At 35.9% G+C, this 25732-nt stretch overlaps 1 protein-coding gene across 3 annotated transcripts in view; it reads left to right on the top strand.

Moving 5' to 3' along the window:
• Window positions 1–25478, top strand: part of STEAP2 (STEAP2 metalloreductase) — a 33175-nt gene extending 7697 nt beyond the window's left edge. The window contains exons 2-6 of one of the 3 annotated variants that reach the window (XM_053553837.1): window positions 4523–4883; window positions 4971–5047; window positions 13653–14180; window positions 17023–17187; window positions 20572–25478. In XM_053553837.1, coding sequence (XP_053409812.1) covers window positions 4523–4883; window positions 4971–5047; window positions 13653–14180; window positions 17023–17187; window positions 20572–20859 — 1419 coding nt within the window. In that variant the 3' untranslated portion in view covers window positions 20860–25478. Of the gene's footprint in view, window positions 1–2193; window positions 2256–4522; window positions 5048–13652; window positions 14181–17022; window positions 17188–20571 lie in introns of those variants that run through there. The other 2 variants (XM_053553836.1, XM_053553835.1) reach the window with 2 other exon arrangements.
• Window positions 25479–25732: the final 254 nt, after the last annotated feature.

The following is a 25732-nucleotide window of genomic DNA, read 5'->3' as shown; positions in this document are numbered from 1 at the left end:
ACAGAACTTTGCTAGCCAATAAACTTAGCTATTCTTAAGTCAACAAGTTATCAGATGGGGGAATTAATTCAGCCATGTTATAACATACTATGCCCAGCATCGTTTTAGATATACCTTCTGGTCGTATTAACTTACTGTCTTGTAAAAGCCTAGGTATGCACAGGGCACACGGTTCACCCGAGACAGCATGCTACATGTGTGAAGTAGGCAGAGGGATATGCCTGGCATTCTTCTCTGCCCATATACAGAAGAAAAATGAATGAGAAAACATTGGAGGAATGTTTTAACTTTGCGAAGAGTATTCTAAATTAATTTCTTCCTTCCTTCCTTCTCTCCTTCCTTCCTTTTTTTTTAGACAGAGCCTCACACTGTCACCCTGGGTAGAGTGCCATGGCTGCCTCATAGCCCACAGCAACCTCAAACTCTTGGGCTCATGCCATCCTCATGCCTCAACCTCCCAAGTAACTAGTACGACAGGCTCTTGCCACAAGGCCCAGCTAGTTTTTCTGTTTTTAGTAGAGATGAACTCCCTTCTATCTCAAGCTGATCTCGAACAGCTGAGCTCAAGCAATCCACCCACCTTGGCCTCCCAGCGTGCTAGGATTACAGGTGTGATCCACCTTGCCCAGCCAGTATCCTAAATTTCATCAAGTTCTTGGGGAAAAAAATTATTTAGACTGATTTGAGGAAATTCTGTGTGAATTAGAGACTATTTTGTAAATACAATTTTATTACTCCTATAATCATTAAAGAATGACTAGAACAAACACCATGTGATATTTTCTTCTCTGAGTTTCTGGACTAACTACTTTGATCAGATAGATTATAGTTGCATCATTCCTATTCTTTTTTGTGACTGGGTAATCCACCTTCAGGTGTCAACATTATTCACTTCTTACAACTGTTTTTCGGCGATATCACAAGTGTTTGCTTCAGCTCAGCTGTTAACCAAATGATCCAAAGTAAGAGATCAACAAATTATAAATTGATGAAAGGTGCAATTGATGGGACAGTGATGCTCCAGTGTCTCAGCAGCAGGTTGTCACTCATAACTTGCAGGAGATGGGTTGCTCTTAGGTGTGGTTATGAGTGACTCCAACAGGATAAGGACACACTTCTCGGTGCTTTTTTCTTTCCTCCCCTCTACAAACAGGACATGCCTTCTTGGTGGTGTCCACAGAGTATCCAGAAAACAATACAGGTTGCAATCCAGGGTTCTTTAAGAATTACACACCAATCAATTATGTTTTGTTTGATAGTGTTAATAAATCTAGATCATTGTTGGTTTGGGTCCAAAAATGGGAATGATTTCAACCATATTTTATCATTTGATAGTTAGAATTCCTAAGCATTACAGTTTTAGATTTATCCAAAACTATCCTAAAGTGAGATTCATATTTTGCCTATTTAGTATTGTTTTTAGAAAGCATAGGTATAGGTGACATTTGGAGATGCTAAACACTGTTGAGTTATGATTCCCCATATAATGTTTGGACTGCAGTTTCACAGCAAGCATAGGTTGGAAGACTTGGATTTGAATCCTGGCTGTGTCATTATAAACTACTCTGTGGTACGCAAATGACTAAAGTTCTCTGAGGCTCTTCCCTCATCTTTCGGATGGGCATGATATGTACTCCACAGCCAGTTGAGAATTAAACAAGATAATATTATATATGAAAACATTCTATGAACTATGAAATGGCACATGGCGGGTATGGTATTATATGCCCTTAGCAATAAACAAGTAATCCATCTCTCAGATCGTTTTTTTCCCCCTCTTTCTCATGAATGCTTTTATTTTCCTTAGAACTATAATGAAAAGAGTCTCATTTATTAGGCTAACTTCTGTTCATAGCCACAGCCACACTACTAAAGGGTTCAGTTAGAACTTGCCATTATAAATATTATGTCAATAAAGCCCAAACATGTTAGACCAGAGTCACCTATTAATGTGTGTAAAATGCATGATTTAATGAAGAGCCATAGGTCATGTTATTAGGTCCTAATGTACTTTTGCCTGTTCACATTATGATTTACAGAAGGGGGTTGAACCTACTTTGTAAAATAAGCAGGTAACTGATACTATTTTGTTTTTAGTTGAAAAAGGTCTTAATTCATTAGATTTAAAGATTTTGCAATCTTTATACTTGGAAAGATGCTACAGTATATACTCAGAAGAACTCAGGACTGGCATACAAGAAACTTGGGCTTCTGTGTGTGGATCTTTAACCTTTTTAGATGATGCATGATTAGGGGTAAGTAGAATGGTCACTTCACTCTTAAGTTTCAATGAAATGAGCATTGATTACATTACTTCTGGTTCCTTAAACTCCTCCTGATTCCCAGTATAGCCAACAAGAGGATGCTGGCAGTTTGGTACTAGCCTGGCACCTCTGACCCCCACCTGCTCTTCTAGGTACATGTAGCTACTCCAAAGGAGAGCAGATAGTCATTGCTACCCCTTCTATCTTGAAAGGTGTGAAATGAAACATATAATAGATTTAAAAATAGTAAGTTTTTTCCTCTCCCAGGATCTAATTTAGTCATTAAGATCACTAGGTAATACTGAGGAGCAATAAAATGGCCAAAGAAAAAGGAGTAATATGCTAATATGAGCACAGCCGTAATTCTTCCACCTTTACACACATAACCCCTCCCCCCCGCCCCCCGCAAGAAAACCCTTTCTTAAATTCCTTACATGCAACCATACGACACATACCATAGCTGGACTGATGCTATTTTAATCCTGGCTCCCCCACCTTCTCTCTTATGACTTTGAACAAATTAATTATCTTTCCATGTCTGTTTCTTCATCTGTAAAATGAACATGACAACATTATGCTGGTGATTCAATCAGTTTATATAGAACACAAGGCAGCTGAAACATAATATGTGCTATGTAAATAGTGGGTTAATATTACTATTGTCTTTCTAAAGCTTAATTTACTGGTGTATTTGGAGTCATTGAATGAGTCCCACTTCCAGAGTAAAAAGTTGAATTTTCCTGGCTCCTATAACTTCAAATTTCATTTCATGAAAACAAAAATAATGGTTTTTGAAACATTCCACCTGTGCCTGGAAAATCCATTAAATCCTCTGAAGTGATTTGCATCTGCTATTATTAGCATAAAAGGAAGTATGCAATGAGGATAGAATGGAAGAGTATTTTTCATTCAGACACAACAATGACGTTAATTCATGCCGATCTTATTTGTATTCTTGATTTATTATAAACATAAACATTTCAGACATTAGTCTCTTAAAAAATAACTTGACAGATTATTCCGGGAAAGATAACTGCATCATATCCTATGCAGACAGTGATTAAAAGAAAAGGATTTCGTAAGTATTGTGTAATTTAAGACCTTAAACACATTACTAACCTTTTTTCCACAAGGAAGCTATCTTTCTCAATGATGTTATGAGATATAGGGTGAAGCCTATGGTATTTCATTAACCTTCTGTTCTATTTTGATGCTTCTTTTTCTTAAAATATCAGTGCCAGAGCTCATATTTTATTAGCTGATTATCTTAGTTTCATTTAATGATAAAGTCCTTAGTTACTAAGGTTTATAGGACAGTTTATAGCCTCCAGCCTAAATGACTCCAGATGGTTTTGATTTACGTGGCTCTTTTTCTCCGTAAGTGGTTTTTCTATCTTCTGTTGATTGTGAACTATCACTTGCTATCATGGTCCTCTCCACCTCCACCGGCATTTCTGATTTACTGCCTCTGACTTGCTGAGAAGCAGGGTAATCATACTTATTTAGAAGTGTGTTTTTAAGAAAAGTTCAGAGTAAAAACTTCGTGTCTCTTTCCTTTTGTGCTCTAGTGCCTTGCTATAAAGAGGGGTCTACAGGCCAGCAACATTGGCGTTACCTTTGTTAGAAATACAAAATCTTGAGCCTCCCCCACCCTGCTCCCCAGACCTACCCAATCAGAATCTACATATTTACAAGATTGCTGGGTGATTTGTATGCACATTAAAATTTGAGAAGCCCCACTTCTGCTCATCACCTTTGTGAACAGTTAATTTTTACTGAGAGGTGATTTTTTAAAAGGCAAAAGATTTATATGACCTGAAGAGAAATGAGAGAAGAGATAGTTTAGCTTACAAATTGCATCTTGGGGCTCAGCACCCATAGCTCAGTGGTTAGGGCCCAGCCACATACACCGGGGCTGGCGGGTTCGAACCCAGCCCAGGCCTGTTAAACAACAGTGACAACTACAACAAAAAATAGCCAGGCATTGTGGCAGGAGCTTGTAGTCCCAGCTACTTGGGAGGCTGAGGCAAGAGAATTGCTTAACCCCAAGAGTTTGAGGTTGCTGTGAGCTGTGACGTCATAGCACTCTACCGAGGGTGACATAGTAAAACTCTGTCTCAAAAAAAAAAAAAATTGCATCTTGCATATAATGTGCCCAAATATTTAACCTCTAGAAATGCAGGATATTATTACAACATCTAATGTTTATTTAATGTTTATAATAAGTTACTTGACAAATATTTTATTTTCTCCCCTAGGAGATTCCTGGTCATCTTGGAAGAGTCCGTATCATGGAATCGATCTCTATGATGGGAAGCCCTAAAAGCCTTAGTGAAACTTTTTTGCCTAATGGCATAAATGGTATCAAAGATGCAAGGAAGGTTACTGTAGGTGTCATTGGAAGTGGGGATTTTGCAAAATCCTTAACCATTCGACTTATTAGATGTGGATATCACGTGGTCATTGGAAGTAGAAATCCTAAATTTGCTTCTGAATTTTTTCCTCATGTGGTAGATGTCACCCACCATGAAGATGCTCTAACAAAAACGAATATAATATTTGTTGCTATCCATAGAGAACACTACACCTCCCTATGGGACCTGAGACATCTGCTTGTGGGTAAAATCCTGATTGATGTAAGCAATAACATGAGGGTAAACCAATACCCAGAATCCAATGCTGAATATTTGGCTTCATTATTCCCAGATTCCTTGATTGTCAAAGGATTTAATGTTGTCTCAGCTTGGGCACTTCAGTTAGGACCAAAGGATGCCAGCCGGCAGGTATGTATTTTTTAATTTTATTCTTATTTATCTGGTATTTTGTAAAACAGCCGAGCAAATATCAGATATTTAAAAACCAAATTCTGACATTCTCCAGTGATTATCATTTTGAAGATTTCCAAAATAATGTGGAACGCTAGAGGAATGACGTGGACTTCTCTGTTATAACCAGTTAATTAAAGAAAAGGCAAAGTTGGCTGATGAACAATGAGACACGTTGCATTGAGTCTCTCCTGATTTCCTCAAAAAAAAAGAAACAATACCAAACAAAGTCATTTATTTTCTGTTTCTTCTTCCCTTCTTTCCTCCCTTGCTGCTATTGGTAATGCAGTATTCCATCTCTGAATGAAATACTGTTTAATACATGTATGACCCTCAAGAAGAATCTATTAGGCATAAATTAAACATTCATAGAATTTAAAGCCCTACAGTTTGTTTTAAGTGTAGATTTTAATCTCTGTGTGGAAAGTAGCTGCAGATGATATATTTTAGGTTCTCCCTTCACATATAAGTTTATGGATAATACTTTAGTTAAACTGGAGAAAAAAGCAGATGGGGAGCTCTGTCAGTGCCTTTGTGGAATGAGAGTTTTTATTAGTAAACGCATAAAACAGAGTACCTTAAAAATCTTCTAAAGGTGTGCTTCTGCATTATAATTAAGCATGAAGGTAAAATACTTGTGTTATTTTGTCAATAAAGACAGTTCTTAAGGCTGAATGCTGAGGCTCCTAACACTCTTAGAGACCAAGGCTCACTTAAGCCCAGGAGTTTGAAGCTGCAGGGAACTATGATTGCCATTCTGCTCTGGGCAACAGAGCAAGACCCTGTGTCTAAAAGAATAAAAAATAAAGACAAGTGATTACATTCATTAGAAAATATTTGGCTTCATTATTCCCAGATTCCTTGATTGTCAAAGGATTTAATGTTGTAGAAAATAAATTTAAGTATTGTATTGTGGGAGGCTGCACAGTCATGAAAACCATTCACTTTCAAGTCTTTAAAGACAAGTAAAAGAATATGTACTTTCCTACAGGCTATTTCTGCATTTTTTTCTTTTTTGCTTATCCACCAAAGTTTAGCAATGGATATAACCCAAATAAATTAGAATCAGGACTTATGAGACGAACTTGAATTTAATCTTTCGCCCATGTTTGTGAGGATTTTAATTCTTTTTTATTTTTATTTATTTATTTATTTTTGCAGTTTTTGGCTGGAGGCCGGGTTTGAACCCGCCACCTCTGGTATATGGTGCTGGCGCTCTGCTCTTTTGAGCCATAGACGCCACCCAGGATTTTAATTTTGTAATGGAAAAAAAATTTTAGAACAGTGATTAAATTCAAAATGAAGTTCACAAATACTTTATTTTGTTTTTTAGAATGCTTTTGCCCTTATTGTGAACATTTGATCCTTACTTTTAGGTTTGCTATACAATTTTATAACTTAAGAAATTTTTTCCAAGACTATACTTTCAGGGATCATTTCTATAGTTCCTTTTTCTTTCTCAATTTTTCTAGTTTAATTATAATTTCCCATTGCTGCCTTCTTCAATAACTAGAACTTCATTTTTGCTAGTGTTTCTACTGCTATTATTTGGTTTTTCACCCAATTTTATCCCGTAAAGTTTTCTGTTTGCTTGTTTTGGTTTGATTTATAGCATTTTTGTCTTTCCTCTCTACTTCATGGAGGTGGGGTACTGTGTCTGATCAGGTTAGCAAAGAGCTGCTGAACTTAAGGGAACCACCCAACTGGGCAACCCCAAAAGGTGTTTTTTTTTTTAAGGTTGTGTCAAAGTACCCTACTGTACACCTATATTGCTTGGTCTCCCTGTTTCTGTGCCTCTCTCCTTTTTGTCAATATTCCTTTTACCCACCCCCTCTCCTTTCTCTATTTTTCTTTTTTTTTTTCTTATCACTCGGTCCTCCTTTCTTTCATTCCTTTTTTGCTCTTCAACCTTCTCACCCTTCTGGTCCTGTAACCCTTAGTCCACAGGCACGAGAACTTAAAGAGCAAGAGAGAAGTGAAAGGAAAATTAGGGCAAGGAAACAGATAAAAGAAATCACTCATGAGGAAGAATCAGCAGAAAACTCCAGGCAACATGAAGAACCACTCCAGAACAACCCCGCCCAGGGACCATGAGGTAGCTACTGCAGAGGATTCCACCTATAAAGAAATGTTAGGAATGACAGAAAGGGAATTTAGAATACACATGTTGAAAACAATGAAAGAAATGATGGAAACAATGAAGGAAACTGCTAATAAACTGGAAAATAACCAAAAGGAAATCCAAAAACAGAATCAAATAAGAGATGAACGATATGAAGAATATAAAAAGGATATAGCAGAGCTGAAGAAACTGAAACAGTCAATTAGGGAACTTAAAGATGCAATGGAAAGTATCAGCAACAGGTTAGACCATGCACAAGAAAGAATTTCACAGGCAGAAGACAAAGTTCTTCAGATAACTCAGATAGTAAAAGAGGCAGAAAAGAAGAGAGAGAAAGCAGATCGTTCACTGTCAGAATTATGGGACTTTATGAAGCGTTCCAACATACGAGTTATAGGAATTCCAGAAGGGGAAGAAGAATGCCCCAGAGGAATGGAAGTCATACTAGAGAATATTATAAAAGAAAATTTCCCAAATATCACCAAAGGTTCTGACACACTGCTTTCAGAGGGATATGGGACCCCAGGTCGCCTCAACTGTAACCGAGCTTCTCCAAGACACATTGTGATGAACCTGTCCAAAGTCAAGACAAAAGAAAAGATTCTGCAAGCTGCCAGGAGTAAGCGCCAGTTGACCTACAGGGGCAAATCCATCAGAGTGACCGCAGACTTCTCTAATGAAACTTTCCAAGCAAGAAGACAATGGTCATCTACCTTTAATCTACTTAAACAGAACAATTTCCAGCCCAGAATTCTGTACCCTGCTAAGCTAAGCTTCAAAATTGACAGAGAAATCAAATCATTTACGGATATACAAACAATGAGGAAATTTGCCACAACAAGAGCTGCTGTACAGGAAATACTTCAACCTGTTCTTCACACTGACCACCACAATGGATCAGCAGCAAAGTAAGAACTCAGAAATTAAAGGACAGAACCTAACCTCCACATTGATGCAAAAGATAAAACTAAGGAATGGACTCTCACCAAATAAGACGAATAGAATACTACCACACTTATCAATTATCTCAATAAATGTTAATGGCTTGAATTCCCCACTGAAGAGACATAGAGTGGCTGACTGGATTAAAAAACACAAGCCATCCATTTGCTGTCTGCAAGAAACACACCTGGCTTCAAAAGACAAATTAAAGCTCCGAGTCAAGGGTTGGAAGACAATTTTTCAGGCAAATGGAATTCAGAAGAAAAGAGGAGTTGCAATCTTATTTTCAGATACATGTGGATTTAAAGCAACTAAAGTCAAAAAAGACAAAGATGGTCACTTTATATTGGTTAAGGGAAAAATACAACAAGAAGACATTTCAATTCTAAATATCTATGCACCCAATTTAAATGCTCCCAGATTCTTGAAACAGACCTTACTCAGTCTGAGCAATAAGATATCTGATAATACCATAATAACAGGGGACTTGAACACTCCTCTTACAGAGCTGGACAGATCCTCTAAACAGAAATTAAACAAAGATATAAGAGATTTAAATGAGACCCTAGAACAACTGTGCTTGATAGATGCATATAGAACACTCCGTCCCAAAGATAAAGAATATACATTCTTCTCATCACCCCATGGAACATTTTCCAAAATTGATCATATCCTGGGACACAAAACAAATATCAACAGAATCAAAAGAATTGAAATTTTACCTTGTATCTTCTCAGACCATAAGGCACTAAAGGTGGAACTCAACTCTAACAAAAACGCTGGACCCCACACAAAGGCATGGAAATTAAACAATCTTCTGTTGAATAACAGATGGGTACAGGAAGAAATAAAACAGGAAATCATTAACTTCCTTGAGCATAACAACAATGAAGACACAAGCTACCAAAACCTGTGGGATACTGCAAAAGCAGTTTTGAGAGGAAAATTCATCGCTTTAGATGCCTACATTCGAAAAACAGAAAGAGAGCTCATCAACAATCTCACAAGAGATCTTATGGAATTGGAAAAAGAAGAACAATCTAAGCCTAAACTAGTAGAAGAAAAGAAATATCCAAAATCAAATCAGAGATCCATGAAATTGAAAACAAAAGAATCATTCAGAAAATCAATGAAACAAGGAGTTGGTTTTATGAAAAAATTAATAAAATAGATAAACCATTGGCCAGACTAACGAGGAATAGAAAAGTAAAATCTCTAGTAACCTCAATCAGAAACGATAAAGGGGAAATAACAACTGATGCCACAGAGATACAAGAGATCATCTCTGAATACTACCAGAAACTCTATGCCCAGAAATTTGACAATGTGAAGGAAATGGATCAATATTTGGAATCACACCCTCTCCGTAGACTCAGCCAGGAAGAAATAGAGCTCCTGAACAGACCAATTTCAAGCACTGAGATCAAAGAAACAATAAAAAATCTTCCAACCAAAAAATGCCCTGGTCCAGATGGCTTCACTCCAGAATTCTATCAAACCTTCAAGGAAGAGCTTATTCCTGTACTGCAGAAATTATTCCAAAAAATTGAGGAGAAGGAATCTTCCCCAACACATTCTATGAAGCAAACATCAACCTGATACAAAACCAGGAAAAGACCCAAACAAAAAGGAGAATTTCAGACCAATCTCACTCATGAATATAGATGCAAAAATTCTCAACAAAATCCTAGCCAATAGATTACAGCTTATCATCAAAAAAGTCATTCATCATGATCAAGTAGGCTTCATCCCAGGGATGCAAGGCTGGTTTAACATACGCAAGTCTATAAACGTTATCCACCATATTAACAGGCAAAAATAAAGATCACATGATCCTCTCAATAGATGCAGAAAAAGCATTTGATAAAATCCAGCATCCTTTTCTAATTAGAACACTGAAGAGTATAGGCATAGGTGACACATTTCTAAAACTGATTGAAGCTATCTATGACAAACCCACAGCCAATATGTTACTGAATGGAGTAAAACTGAAAGCTTTTCCTCTTAGAACTGGAACCAGACAAGGTTGTCCTCTGTCACCTTTACTATTCAACATAGTGCTGGAAGTTCTAGCCAATACAATTAGGCAAGACAAGGAAATCGAGGGAATCCAAATGGGAGCAGAGGAGGTCAAACTCTCCCTCTTTGCTGACGACATGATCTAATACTTAGAGAACCCCAAAGACTCAACCACAAAACTCCTAGAAGTCATCAAAAAATACAGTAATGTTTCAGGATATGAAATCAATGTCCACAAGTCAGTAGCCTTTGTATACACCAATAACAGTCAAGATGAGAAGCTAATTAAGGACACAACTCCCTTCACCATAGTTTCAAAGAAAATGAAATACCTAGGAATATACCTAACGAAGGAGGTGAAGGACCTCTATAAAGAAAACTATGAAATCCTCAGAAAGGAAATAACAGAGGATATTAACAAATGGAAGAACATACTATGCTCATGGATGGGAAGGATCAACATTGTTAAAATGTCTATACTTCCCAAAGCAATCTACCTATTCAATGCCATTCCTATCAAAATACCAACATCATACTTTCAAGATTTGGAAAAAATGATTCTGCGTTTTGTATGGAACCGGAAAAAATGCTGTATAGCTAAGGCAGTTCTCTGTAACAAAAATAAAGCTGGGGGCATCAGCATACCAGATTTTAGTCTGTACTACAAAGCCATAGTGCTCAAGACAGCATGGTACTGGCACAAAAACAGAGACATAGACACTTGGAATCGAATTGAAAACCAAGAAATGAAACTAACATCTTACAACCACCTAATCTTCAATAAACCAAACAGGAACATACCATGGGGGAAAGACTCCCTATTCAATAAATGGTGTTGGGAGAACTGGATGTCTACATGTAAAAGACTGAACTGGACCCACACCTTTCCCCACTCACAAAAATTGATTCAAGATGGATAAAGGACTTAAATTTAAGGCATGAAACAATAAAAATCCTCAAAGAAAGCATAGGAAAAACACTGGAAGATATTGGCCTGGGGAAAGACTTCATGAAGAAGACTGCCAGGGCAATTGCAACAACAACAAAAATAAACAAATGGGACTTCATTAAACTGAAAAGCTTCTGTACAGCTAAGGAGACAATAACCAAAGCAAAGAGACAATCTACACAATGGGAAAGGATATTTGCATATTTTCAATCAGACAAAAGCTTGATAACTAGGATCTATAGAGAACTCAAATTAATCCACATGGAAAAAGCCAACAATCCCATATATCAATGGGCAAGAGACATGAATAGAACTTTCTCTATAGTCCCAGCTACTCGGGAGGCTGAGGCAAGAGAATCGCGTAAGCCCAGGAGTTGGAGGTTGCTGTGAGCTGTGTGAGGCCAGGGCACTCTACTGAGGGCCATAAAGTGAGACTCTGTCTCTACAAAAAAATAAAAAAAAAAAAAAAATAGAACTTTCTCTAAAGATGACAGATGAATGGCTAACAAACACATGAAAAAATGTTCATCATCTCTATATATTAGAGAAATGCAAATCAAAACAACGCTAAGATATCATCTAACCCCAGTGAGAATGGCCCACATCACAAAATCTCAAAACTGCAGATGCTGGCGTGGATGTGGAGAGAAGGGAACACTTTTACACTGCTGGTGGGACTGCAAACTAGTACAACCTTTCTGGAAGGAAGTATGGAGAAACCTCAAAGCACTCAAGCTAGACCTCCCATTTGATCCTGCAATCCCATTACTGGGCATCTACCCAGAAGGAAAAAAATCCTTTTATCATAAGGACACTTGTACTAGACTGTTTATTGCAGCTCAATTTACAATCGCCAAAATGTGGAAACAGCCTAAATGCCCACCAACCCAGGAATGGATTAACAAGCTGTGGTATATGTATACCATGGAATACTATTCAGCCATTAAAAAAATGGAGACTTTACATCCTTCGTATTAACCTGGATGGAAGTGGAAGACATTATTCTTAGTAAAGCATCACAAGAATGGAGAAGCATGAATCCTATGTACTCAATTTTGATATGAGGACAATTAATGACAATTAAGGTTTTGGGGGGGAAGCAGAAAGAAGGACGGAGGGAGGGTGTGGGGCCTTGGTGTGTGTCACACTTTATGGGGGCAAGACATGATTGCAAGAGGGACATTACCTAACAATTGCAATCAGTGTAACCTGGCTTATTGTACCCTCAATGAATCCCCAACAATAAAAAAAAAAAAAAAGAAATTTTTTCCAAATGAATTTTCACAACTGTAATATATTAATTTAGAATGCTTTTCCTTATTTTCCTATTCCCTTATTTTAGAAGTTCATGAATGTTTGTGTAATAGTATAGGATTTGTCATTCATCTGGATAATGTTACGTAAGATTGATAACCTAAAGAGCTCTGTACTATCACCATTAGGTAAAATGGGTTTAGCATGCAAATATTTCAGTGTGGTCTATTTCAGAGCTCTTACACAAACATCTTCAGGGACATATTTAGGAATTTTTTTTCCCCCAAAGATTGCTTGGAGACTACAGAAAAATTTTTCTAGCCTTACATGAGATGACCTACCTGTTAGTAATAATAGCTCACTCCAGCAATGAACTTCGTACTCCATAAATACTTGTTGAATTTTCAGATATATGGTTTTGGTAGTATAAAAGCGCACCTTTACCCACACCCATTTTATCATTAGAGTTCCTAGAAAAGTAATATCTTAGTCTTAGAAAATGGCAGTTTCTTTTCTATTCAAATAACTAAGTCTTATAATGTCATTTTTTTACTTGCCGGATATAATCATCACTTAAATACAAAAGAAGCTCACAGATTAACCAAGGACATAATATACTGAGATTATCCATAGTTTTTCAGAGACACTTAATACATTAATTTTTAAGCCTAAAGGTTTTTATGAATGATACAGCATTAAGACCTACGTTAGAGGTTTTTAGTTGCAAATGACATCCCGAGTCTGTGCCCATCCTAGCTCTTGCTGAATATCTGTAAACAGCAGTGTTTGCAATCACACCCCTAGGCGGAATCACTGCAGTCCTAGAACTAGTGTCCATGAGGGCAGGGAGAGCCAGTTCCATCCTGCCCCCCACCGGAGTTAGAAGCTAAAAGGAAGCAGAGCTTGGCCAGCAGCTCAGACCCCACCTCCACCCCTGGAGGGAAGACCTTAATTGGCTGCTGCTACTGAACCAAGTGCCCTCCATTGTTTCCACCTGCCTCCCTTTCTCTGGGAACTCTGCTCTGAGGATTCCAGGTTGCAGCTAGATTTTCCTACATTTTATCTTCGTGTTATCACAGGTAGCAATGTCTTTTTATGACATTGTTTAAAAATCTATTAATAGGCTAATAAATTAATAAAAGCATTTATCTTCTTAATCTAGTCATTTGCACCACTTAAGGCCATCACAAGGGACGCTCCATAAAGTGAAGCATGCAACTATTACCATTTTTATAAACAATAGTAGTAACGACGTTCCTTTTTATTTTTTTCCACAGGTTTATATATGCAGCAACAATATTCAAGCTCGACAACAGGTCATTGAACTTGCCCGTCAGTTGAATTTCACGCCCATTGACTTGGGATCCTTATCATCAGCCAGAGAGATTGAAAATTTACCCCTGCGATTATTTACTCTCTGGAGAGGGCCAGTGGTGGTAGCCATAAGCTTGGCCACCTTTTTCTTCCTTTATTCCTTTGTCAGAGATGTGATACATCCATATGCAAGAAACCAGCAGAGTGACTTTTACAAGATTCCTATTGAAATTGTGAATAAAACTTTGCCCATAGTTGCCATCACTTTGCTGTCCCTGGTGTACCTAGCAGGTCTCCTGGCGGCCGCTTATCAGCTTTATTACGGCACCAAGTATAGAAGATTCCCGCCTTGGTTGGAGACCTGGTTACAGTGTAGAAAACAGCTGGGATTACTAAGTTTTTTCTTTGCTGTGGTCCATGTTGCGTATAGCCTCTGCTTACCAATGAGAAGGTCAGAGAGATACTTGTTTCTCAACATGGCTTATCAGCAGGTACTGAACATGCTTGTTATTTATCTGACTCTAGCAAAATATTTTATCAATATAAAGTGTAAAACATAAAATTATACATACCTTGTAATGAAAATCTACTTTGGGTATATTGAAGAAGAAGGAGATATTGTTCCTCAAACACTGTTGTTGCATAAGAATTGTGTGGATGATTTGAAATAATGTAGGGTAAAAACTGCTACCATCCCCTTCTTTGCAGAGTAAAAGCAGAGAAGTAGAGGGTGGGGGGGTTGCCTCCTTTTTTAATGTTACAATTGCAATGATTACTTTCAGCACTGAAGAATTAATTATTTTAATGTTTTATAATTGACCGTGCTCCAAAAGATGAGCCAATTCTCAGTAAATACCGTACATGCAATAGGTCAGGGCATGGTGGCTCATTCCTATAATCTCAGCACTTTGGGAGGTCAAGGTGGGAGGATCACTTGAAGGCAAGAGTTTGAGACCTGAAGGCAAGAGTTTGAGACCAGCCTAAGCAACATGCTGAAATTCCATCTCTACAAAAAACAAAAAAAAATTTTTTTAATTAGGCAGGTATGGTGGTATACACCTGTTGTCATATCTATTCAGAAGGCTGAGGCAAGAGGATCACTTGAGCCCAGAAGTTTGAGGTTACTGTGAGCTGTGATTATACCACTATATTCTATCTTAAGTGACAGAGCAAGATTCTTAAAAAAAAAAAAAAAAAAAATTTATATATATATATATATACACACACAAAATAAAATTAGAACTAGTGAAATGATAAAACAGAACAAGATGTCAAGATCAGGAGAAAAAGTAGAATATATCTCTGCTGGCTAAGAATCTCTATATGACTTCTTTGGCTTTAAGATTCTGATACAGTGAGAAAGGAGGTACGGTTACTTACAAGGCTCTCGTTATCAAAAACAGAAAAGATTGTAGTTCCTCAGGAGAGGCTTTTCTAGAACTTAGCTCTCCACAAAAAATATATCAGAGTGAGTTTCATGGAAGGGGCTTGATGATGAGGTAGACTATGATTTTCATCACTAATTCCCAATCCAAAAATGTAATATAGGAGTTTTACTGAAGCTGTTTAGTGTAGCATTCCTAACAAAAGCCAAGAATATTGCACCAAAACAAATATGTAAAAGCATTTGCATTTTATAAGGAGCCAAGGCATCATGGCCCAAGTATGTAGCATCTAGTACTTGAGCTTGTTTCCACAAACCTCAAATAATTTTCTAAAAATTAATAGATTGATGACCTCCAAGCCATTTGCTTTCTACAAATACTGCTTTTCCTAACTGGACACTAAGGTTTTCATAGTTGCCCAAGCAGTTCCCCTACCTCCTTGCAATCATTTGCTCACCTTCTTTGTGAGGTCTCTGTTGGACAACATTTTAAATGCTGCTGCCTGCCTCTTACCCAATCCCAGAGCTCCCAGTTCCTCCAGCTTACCCTGCTCTACTTTTTTCTTTTTTCAATAGCACTTATCATCTTCTAACACACTTGATGTTTTTCTTGTTTCATATATTTACCATTGTCTGCCTTCCCCCGTCAGAATGTGAGTTCACAAGAGGAAGGATCTTTGTTTGTGTTGATCACGGATACATGCCCCAGGCCTACAACAGTGCCTGGACATTCACACAGCATATTTGTGGTATGAATGAATGGACTGGAAGGGCAGGTAGATCCAGGTCATAGTCCCCGGGCATGCTGTTATTCTGTACTGTTGCATAGACATCAAACAAGAAGATGTCAGTAAGAGCCTTTTTCAACAGAGGAGCTCTGTGGCTTCCTTTAGGATATTTGTATGATTGCTTCAAGAAAGTAATGACTACAAAGTAATTTAAAAAAAAAAAAATAAAATGTTTTGTTATCTGGAACTGGACAGAGTCAAGCCAGTGTTAAGTTAGACTCTGTTTTCCATGACTAGATACTTAATTAAATCAAAACTTCAACTGAGCCCGGCACATGCCTGTGCTTCCAGCTCCCTGGAGTTAAGGCAGGAGGATCACTGGAGCCCAGGAGTTCAAGACCAACCTAGGCAACATAGCAAAATGCTGACTCCAAAAAATTAAATAAAAGCAACAGAACTTCAGCTGCAGGAGTCTAACCCTTCATTTATACTCTAATATTGTTGGTGTTTAAAATACCACAAATTCAGGGTTAATTGTCTGACTTGATTATATATGCATTATTAATGTCAGGAAAAGACATTTGGAAAAATACTATTTATGAATAAGGCAATTGGACAGTTGGAAAAGGATATTGACAAGGCAATTCAAATAGTTAAATATTTGAGCTCCAGAGGGCTTTATCATTAGGATATCACAGCTTTCTGAGAAGAGAAGGTGAGAAGGAAGAAATAAGTCAACACAGATATATTATTCATGTGATGGACAAGATTCAGAAGTAGTTTAGAAATTCTCTTCCAGAATGTACCCCAAATACTCAACCAAATGTAAATAAGCATAAGCTTATAAAAGTACCTTAAAACTAACTGCCAATAACTTCTTTTGTGTCACCCTCAAACCACCACTCAGCATTTCATAATCTTGGACTCCAAAATTCCTGTCATGATGATGCCCTGCAAATGTGATGACAGATTTGCCCCTCTCTGCTTACACATATGCAAGAAAGGAGAAAGTCTTAGCCTTCTGTTTTGTGTAACTCTCCCTTCCCTCATACCTGGAACAGTACCACCCAGGCATAGGTTCTTTGTAATGGTTAAACTGAATTAATACAATTTAAATATGTTCATATATGACCTGAGTCTTCTTATGCCAAGAATGGACTCCATGCCAAATCAGTTCATGTTCTACCAAATAAAGAGAATGCATATCTATTTTCTTGTTAGGTTCATGCAAATATTGAAAACTCGTGGAACGAGGAAGAAGTTTGGAGGATTGAAATGTATATCTCCTTTGGCATAATGAGCCTTGGCTTACTGTCTCTCCTGGCCGTCACCTCTATCCCCTCAGTGAGCAATGCATTAAACTGGAGAGAGTTCAGTTTTATTCAGGTATGTGGGTTGTTCAGTAAAAGATTGGGCAGCACAGAATTTCATTGTTAAGTACAGTTGAGTCTTAAATATGCTCCTTATAAAAAGAGTGCCTTTGGGGCCTCTTTATGCATCTAGGAATTTATTGTTAGAAGCACTCCTGTATTAAGTGAGAGTGGAATAGATGATTATCTATTTGATAGTACTGCCTGCTACATTAAGGATGAAGATTACTTTTAAAAGAAAAAAATTGAAAGTGGGGGATAAGTTAGCTTAGATCGAATTCAATGTCAAAAGCCAATTTATTGTTAACCAAATGAATACAAATTATTTTATGTTTTGAGTCATGCCAGTCTGTCCAGAAAAATCTTATTAATTTGAATTCGAATGAGAGGTAATTCTGAATATTAAAAAGAAATGTTTAGGTGTACACACACATAAATGTAAGTACTGGCAAACTAGTTAACTAGGTTAATGGATTATAACTATGAGCCTTATAGATCTTGTTAGTATACGTATTCAATACAGTATATCTGTTTTATACTAATGTATGTGTTTGTAAAGAGATTTCAAAGCACTGTGTGTTCTATAGTAAATTAAACTTTCACTTTCTCTAATAACTAAATAACAAATTTGCATATTTAAAAAATATACAACTCAAACTTAGACCCCACCTCTATTTTCACAAAATCTGTATTTGTTCTATTCTCATGGTTGACAGCTCAATACACAGACTAGTGCATTTTTGCAGATTAGTGCTACTTTAGTTGTGCACTAAATTTTATTTCATTTCTTCTTCGCCTATTTGTTTAAGTCTGTTTAAGTAATATAAAAATCTCACTAAAATTAAAGACATAACATTTGTCTAAATTCATTTTCCTTTTTGAAGATAAGGGAATACGAAGCACTTTCCCACTAGCTGGTTGAATAAAACTTCAAAAGAAATAGAAGGCCCGCTCATAAGAGGTTCTAGACAGGTGCAAATTATCATTATAAATTTAGATGAATAACTGCAAACATTTTCCCTGCTAAAGAGTTGACATTTTCCCAGGGAGGTTAGACATTACATCATTTTACTGATGTAATATTTTTATGTAACATGAAGCAGTTCTCAAAGTAAGCAATATTAAACGGTAGGGAACCAAAGAATGATAACCCGTTCAAATTTAACCTGTAAACTGCCTAACTGAGGTGCCCTTCGTAAAGCCATAAACATATTTATATTACATATTAACATTATAGGCTTTTTCATATTTACCTATTAACTAGTGTGTGTATATGTATGTCCATGAGAACACACTTTAGCATTTAGTTTTATCATATATGTATTTATGTATATACAGTCATGCAGCACTTAATAATGGGGATACATTCTGAGAGAGGCATTATTAGGCAGTTTCTTCATGTGAACACCATACAGTGTACTTACACGAACCATAGCCTAATTCCTCCAGGCTACAAACCCATATAGCACGTTGCTGTACTGAATACTGTTGGAAATTGTGACACAGCGCTAACTATTTGTGTATCCAAACATATCTAAACATACAAAAAGTACAGTAAAAATATGATATAATCCTATAAACCAATGTTGCATAATCTTGATGTTGACCAACATGTCAATATGTAGCACATGACTATATTTATGAGTATACACGCACACACATACACACAGATAAACACACTTTTTAAAAAACACACAACTGGTGGGAATGTGGACAGCCTTCACAAAGAAGACTTTACTTGCAGGTACAGGTATGGATATAACTAGACAGAGGCCATTATCTTAAGTGAAAAACTCAGAAAGTCAAATACAGCTTGTTCTCACTTATAAGTGGGAGCTAAATAATGGGTACATATGGACATGAGTATGAAAAAATAGTCACTGGAGACTTGGAAGGGTGGGAGGGGCTGAGGGATGAGAAATTATTTAATAAATACAATGTATACTATTCAAGTGATGGTTACACTTGAAGCCCAGACTTCATCTCTAGGCAATATATCCATCTAACAAAACTGCACTTGTAACCCTTAAATTTATACATATTTTTAAAAGAAGCAGCATTTACCAGTCTGTACAGCACCTGTAAGGAAAAGTTAGATGTTTTGACCAATGATCCTCTTAGAAATCAGTCTGAAGGAAATAAACCAAAATACAGAAAAGGGCCTAAGGTGACGTTTATAGTTGAGGAAAGTTGGAAGTAAAGTAAATTATCAACAAAAAGCAGTGTTCAATAAATTATTCACATCCATTCAATAGAATATTATGAAATGTTAATGTCATTTTCATATTCAATGTCATGAGAAAAATACTTTTTTATTTAACATATAATAATTTTACATATTTATAGGGTATACATGTAGCAATCAGAACAGGGTAATTAGCATATCATGTTGAACATTTATAATTTCTTTGTGTTGGGAACATTCAATATCCTCCTAGTTTTTTGAAACTATATATTATTATTGCTAAGTATAGTCATCAGATAGTGCTGAGGAACACTGGAACTTATTTCTCCTATCTAACTGTAATTTTGCAGACCTAAAAAAAAATCTCTCCTGATTCTCCCTTCCCCATTCCCTTCTTGGCCTTTTGAATACTTCATTGTACTTCTTACTTCGATGAGATCTTTTTTTTCTTTCGAGACAGGGTCACTCTGTCCCCCTGGGTAGAGTGTCTTGGCATTATAGCTCACAGCTCAAACTTTTGGGCTCAAGCCATCCTCAGCCTCCCAAGTAGCTGGGACAATAGACCCCTGCCACAAAGCCCGGCTAGTTTTTCTATTTTTAGTAGAGATGGGGTCTCACTCTTGGTCAGGCTGGTCTCAAATCCTGAGCCCAAATATGCCACCCACCTCAGCCTCCCAAAGTGCTAGGATTACAGGAGTGAGCCACCAAGCCCAGCTGAGATCAACTTTTTTTAGCTTTCACACATGAATAAAACATGTAGTATTTAACTTTCTGTTCCTGTCTTATTTCACTTAACACAATGTCCTCCATTTCCATCCATGTTGCCTCAGGTGGCATGATTTCATTCTTTTTTATTACTGAATAGTATTCCATTGTCTTTCTTGATATAATTAATGCAAGAATCACAGTACTGAACTGTATTCAATATGCCCTTATTTATATCAATATAAAAATAAGGTATGTATGTAAGTAAATAAATATATAGGTATCTATGAAAATGTTAAAAATTGTTAATTTGGTAGAGGACAAAAGAGTAGGCTGATCATATAAGACAAAATAGTTTTATCAATATAAACACGATGACCGTTGAATGAGTGGTCAGTAAACATATACACCCACACGTATACATATAGACATAGTACTGGATGAGTTAACTTATGAATTTATATCATTCGTTTCTTACTCTGTTTCTTTTTCTTCTTTCTCTACCCCAAGTCTACACTTGGATATGTCGCTCTGCTCATAAGTACTTTCCATGTTTTGATTTATGGATGGAAACGGGCTTTTGAAGAAGAGTACTACAGATTTTATACACCACCAAACTTTGTTCTTGCTCTTGTTTTGCCCTCAATTGTAATTCTGGGTAAGATCATTTTACTCCTACCATGTATAAGCCGAAAGCTAAAACGAATTAAAAAAGGCTGGGAAAAGAGCCAATTTCTAGAAGAAGGTATTGGAGGAACGATTCCTCATCTCTCCCCAGAGAGGGTTACGGTCATGTGATGTGAAGTGGCGCTCACAGCTGCCATATAAAGTTCTACTCATGCCATTATTTTTGCCACTTCTTCTGTGTTTGGTTGCAAGCGTGCTGTCAAATTACTGTGGGTAGAAACTTGTTAAATGAAATTTCAACGGAATTGGTAATAAAATATTCTTCAAGTTAATTTTCACAAATGTCATGTTTTGACAATATGATTTATGTAGTCAACATGCTGTTGAAAGTTGGGAATTTTTTGTTTTGTTTTGCACAACTGTAACAGTGTTATTATTTTAACTATATTTCATAATCAGGAAAAAATAATAGTTAATAATATAGATATAACATAATGTTAAAAACAATTTGCAAACCAGCAGAATTTTAAGCTTTTAAAGTAATTCAATAGATATATGTTTTATCTTGAAACTTAAGTAAAGTTTTAGTTATTATCCAATTTAAGAAATAGAGATGCATAATCATACATTTGTTTTCAAGAAAGGACACATCTATTAGCCTCTAGGTAAGGGTGCATGGCAACGTTCCCATATTTGTCTCAGAAGATAGGTTTTGAGGAATGTAATTAATTGTACAAAGTAAGGTGATTATATGAACAAATACAAATTAAAAACTCAAACCTGAAATTATGTTTAAAATACATTGAAGACATCAAATACATATTTATAATGCAAATGAAATTTTATTTTTTGTCATGTTACAAAGCAGCTTCATTTTCAAATTAATATTTTGACAAGGGAGAGGTTATATTTGGCCTCCAAAACTGCTATCTCTAATATAGTACCAATCCTGGGAATTGTATAATTATTCCTATTTGGAGCAAAAGTATCAAGTTTATACAAAGATAGCTGTCAGCTGATCCATATCGTTAAGCTTAGCTAGTGACTTCTCTCTGTGGTATGGGATTTTACTGATGTTCATTGAGAGATTATAAGGTGCCAGGCATGGCTCTAAGTACTTTACTTGCTAGATAGTTATCGTGTTCATTTTACATCTGAGAGACTGAAGGCTAGAAAAGTAATTTGCCCCAAGTCACACGACTAATAGTGGCAGAGTGAGTGTGTAAGTCCTGGTAGTATTATTCCAGAGCCCGTGGTTTTAACCACTAGGCAATACAGCTCCTGCTCCATCTCCATCCGTTAGGGTCTTGATGCCAACCTGGATGTTGCTTCTTTTGTATAAAGCCATGACATTCTTTAGAGTGGGATGTATGTATCCAAAAGATGTATGAAAATATTACAATCATAGTATTATTGCTTGTGGAGTAATCCATAGCTACTTACCCCATTCAAACCTGGAACATGAGCCTGGAAACACATGGCAGTCCATACGCCTTCCTGTGCAGTGACAGACTCAAGCAGAAAGAGGACCAGAGCAGTGTTAATGAATTTTTTTTTTTAATTTCTGTAGAGCTGGTCATCTCCTTGTCTCTTCCTGAGCAGTCCTCCTGCCTATACAATCACTCTAGAGCAGTTTACAAGCATAAAATATTGAGATATTAGGATATTAGGATAAGAGGCTGATTATAAATATCCTATATTAGGATAAGGGGCTGATTATAAATCTATTCTGGAGACATACACTCATACAGATTACTCATAAAATTTTTCATTTTATGGAATGTTGGCATTCCACATTTAAATTTCATTTTGTTCAAACCTTAGAACAGTAGTTAGAGTGGTCTACATACCTCTCATTTGCTCTTTTCTTATTGAAATAGAAAGTTGCAGAGAAGATACAATTCTATGCATTCCTCTTCCTAAACATTTCTAAACTTACCCACTGAGGTAGTACTGAATTTAGCTGCTGAAGATAAAAAGGCTTTTATTTAGTGGACGCTGCTTTCCCACCAATGGCTCTTTTCCTACTACTGCCTTGCCAGTTTGGTAAATCACTCATGATTCTTCAATGTTCTCTTCTTGGCGAATTTTAGTATGTTATACTTTCTCAGTGAGTGCTCCGTTTTCTTTATTTTAATTATATTTTTCCCCTCTCGGTAATCACTTGTTAATTTTTTCATAGGATTTCAGTTGGGTGGTAATAACTTTTTAACTAAGCATACTAGTAAAATGAACCAGTGAAAATAACAGCATATTTTTGATATTTTCTTGTTCCTTAAATTTCGCTTTCCTAAGACCAGGCTTCAGCCATTTAATGTGAAAATATGAAATATTTCTAAAAGTGAGATGACTGTTGAAGTATATATTTTGCACATGTATATTAAGTAGCCAATAAAATAAATAAAATTATCCCTATTACTGATAGTGATAAATGGGGCCTTTGAAAATATGAAAACCAAACTTTTATGAAAATGTATAAAAGATGCAACTGTTGTGTCAAATGGCAAATTTCTTTTCAGTACTATAAAATTGGAATAATGTCAAAATTTTAGAATAAATATATTCATTATAATTCTAAATGTTTAAAAGCCTTTCTAAAATGCAAAACCATTGACTTTTAATTGGTTTATTTTCTCATGTGATTCTGTTTCCTTATTATTTTTTTTAATTATTTTTCTGACTTTTGGCCTCAGAAGTAGGACTGAATTCTGCGATTGCTAGACGTGAGAAAGTGGTGACGGGAACTTTACAACAGTACAAATTTGTTTCTTGGTCTGTGTTTTCAAAAGTGCCCCTAGAAAGTTATAAGAATGTAGAAAATATACACAGTCATAATCCTGTGCAAAAGAAAAATCAAGCAATTTTTTTTCTTATAAGGAAAAAACCATGAGCTGTATCATGCTACTTAACTTTTGTGTACAGATTTCATATGTCTCCTCTCTTAAGAATATTTAAAATCACATTTAAATATGAATATATTCATGCTAACATTATTTTTCAAAATATATGTGGAAATTTAGCCCAGATTGTCTACATGTGAGATTTTTATTTAAATTTTAAAATATTTAAAAGTATGAATAAATTATATTTGTAGGTATTTATCAGAGAAAATTATTTTGTGCTACATACAGGATTGGCTAATGAGTGCTAGTGTTAAACTACTTGATTAATATCTTACAAATCAACATACCTTGACTAAAGGCATTTTACTTTCAAAATTAATTTGATAATAGTAACTTAAGGTATATTCATACTTACACTATATTCAAATTGCAGAAACCATTTGTGTAAAAGGGCTTCAAGAGTACATCATATCCAATTTATTATTTATGTCTTATGTAATATGATAAAACCTTAATTCTTTTTAATTGCTATTTGCCATTAAGCTATTTCATAATAAATTCTATATAGAGATTTCTCCCCCAAAGAGGTTTATTTATGATAAAGTTTCTTATGTGATATTTTAAAGTACCATAAATGTAATTCATAAATATTTCTCTAGGAATACTATAACATTGAACTTAATTATATCTGCCTATAAAAATCTTATTTTGAAATAAGTAAACAGCCTAAAATACTGTGTTGAAATTATTTTGTAAATTCATGACTTAAAGCAGTACACACACCTCAGTCCAGTGTCAAAATTTATATTTGTAATGTGTTATCATGAAAATGAAATGTTTCACTCTCAATTGAAACACTCTCAAATGTTTCACTCTCAATATAAATTCTGATATATATTCAGTATATGTAATTAGCTTTAAATGAAACTGGAATAACTTTAGTGGAAGCACAATCTGTTCTTTAAGCCGTGAATTTTACAAGAATGAATAGGTTCTTTTTTTTTTTTTTAGTGTGAGGAAACTATTATTCTGTTCATGATCTAAAAACTGTTTTGTCAGTCTAAACACACATATATACTGAGTTTCTTTTTTAACTTTCCAAATCATTTAATTTCCATTGCCCCTTTATCCAAAATTACAGCAGACTGTATGGATTCTCCTAGGGGCTAAATTAAATTACAAAATGCTTTTGTGTGATCTTCACATTTTCCAACTTTAAGAAAGAATTCTCTGGAGATTTTCTTTAAAGGTAGCTTGCAGATATCCAGCCTGAACGGGGATTGGAAGTTTTCTGCCGGGGTCTATCTCCTCTACTTCTTTAAAAGCTACTGCCCATCAGATTCCTCAACTGCCCTTGCAACAAGGCATACAAGTGACTGAGTGGGGGGCAGTGGGAGGACGTCAACTCAAAGACGAGCAGTCTGTGTTCATAATCCTCCCTTCATCTCACTGCTGGGATTGTGGATATACGCTGGGTACACAGAATCCCTGACAGCTGTCTCCAGAGGATCAAGGCCATTATCCTAAGGAAGGCAGATCAGAAGACCTTGACTACTTTACTTCGACTGCTTTTTTCAGCATTTAAGCCATTGTAAATCTGGGTTTCTCTGTTACATGAAGTAAAAACTAATCCTTGCTGGCCTTCAGTTCTTTGTCATGATACCATTTAACAGTGTTGAATAAAATAGACTGCAGTAATTCTTACCTTTGAAAGCTTTTAAAGGATAATGCGCGCTTGATTTTCCATTGTTAACTATACTCATTTTCTTGCCTTGATTCTTCATTAGATATTTTGTATCTGCTTGGAATATATTGTCTTATTTATAACTATGTAACTGAAATTTACCAAAACTCTGTAAATCTCCAAAATACCATATCAAGTTACATGCCATAGTTTTGTATCATTCTCATAGATCTGCCTTATAAACATTTAAATAAAAAAGTACTATTTGATGTTTTAACTTCTCTTGTGATGTCTAAAAAATGGATTTTTTTTTCCCTTACTTTTTAGAAGCATCCAGAAGGCAATACATGTGGTAGTCTTGTTTTGGAGGGGGTTTGTTTATCTGTTTTTACCAAAGTAGTCATTTAGAAAAACGTCCATTTAATGTGTTGGCATTCTTAAAATTACTTCATTTTACTAATATTCATTAAGCATCTTTAAATCAACAATATTCACACAATATTCAAGCTATTTTGTA

This window comes from Nycticebus coucang, chromosome 11 (genome assembly GCF_027406575.1).
Source record: "Nycticebus coucang isolate mNycCou1 chromosome 11, mNycCou1.pri, whole genome shotgun sequence".
Lineage (NCBI taxonomy): Eukaryota > Metazoa > Chordata > Mammalia > Primates > Lorisidae > Nycticebus > Nycticebus coucang.
The sequence above is the reverse complement of the archived record's forward strand: the minus strand, read 5'-3'. Positions and strand labels throughout refer to the sequence as shown.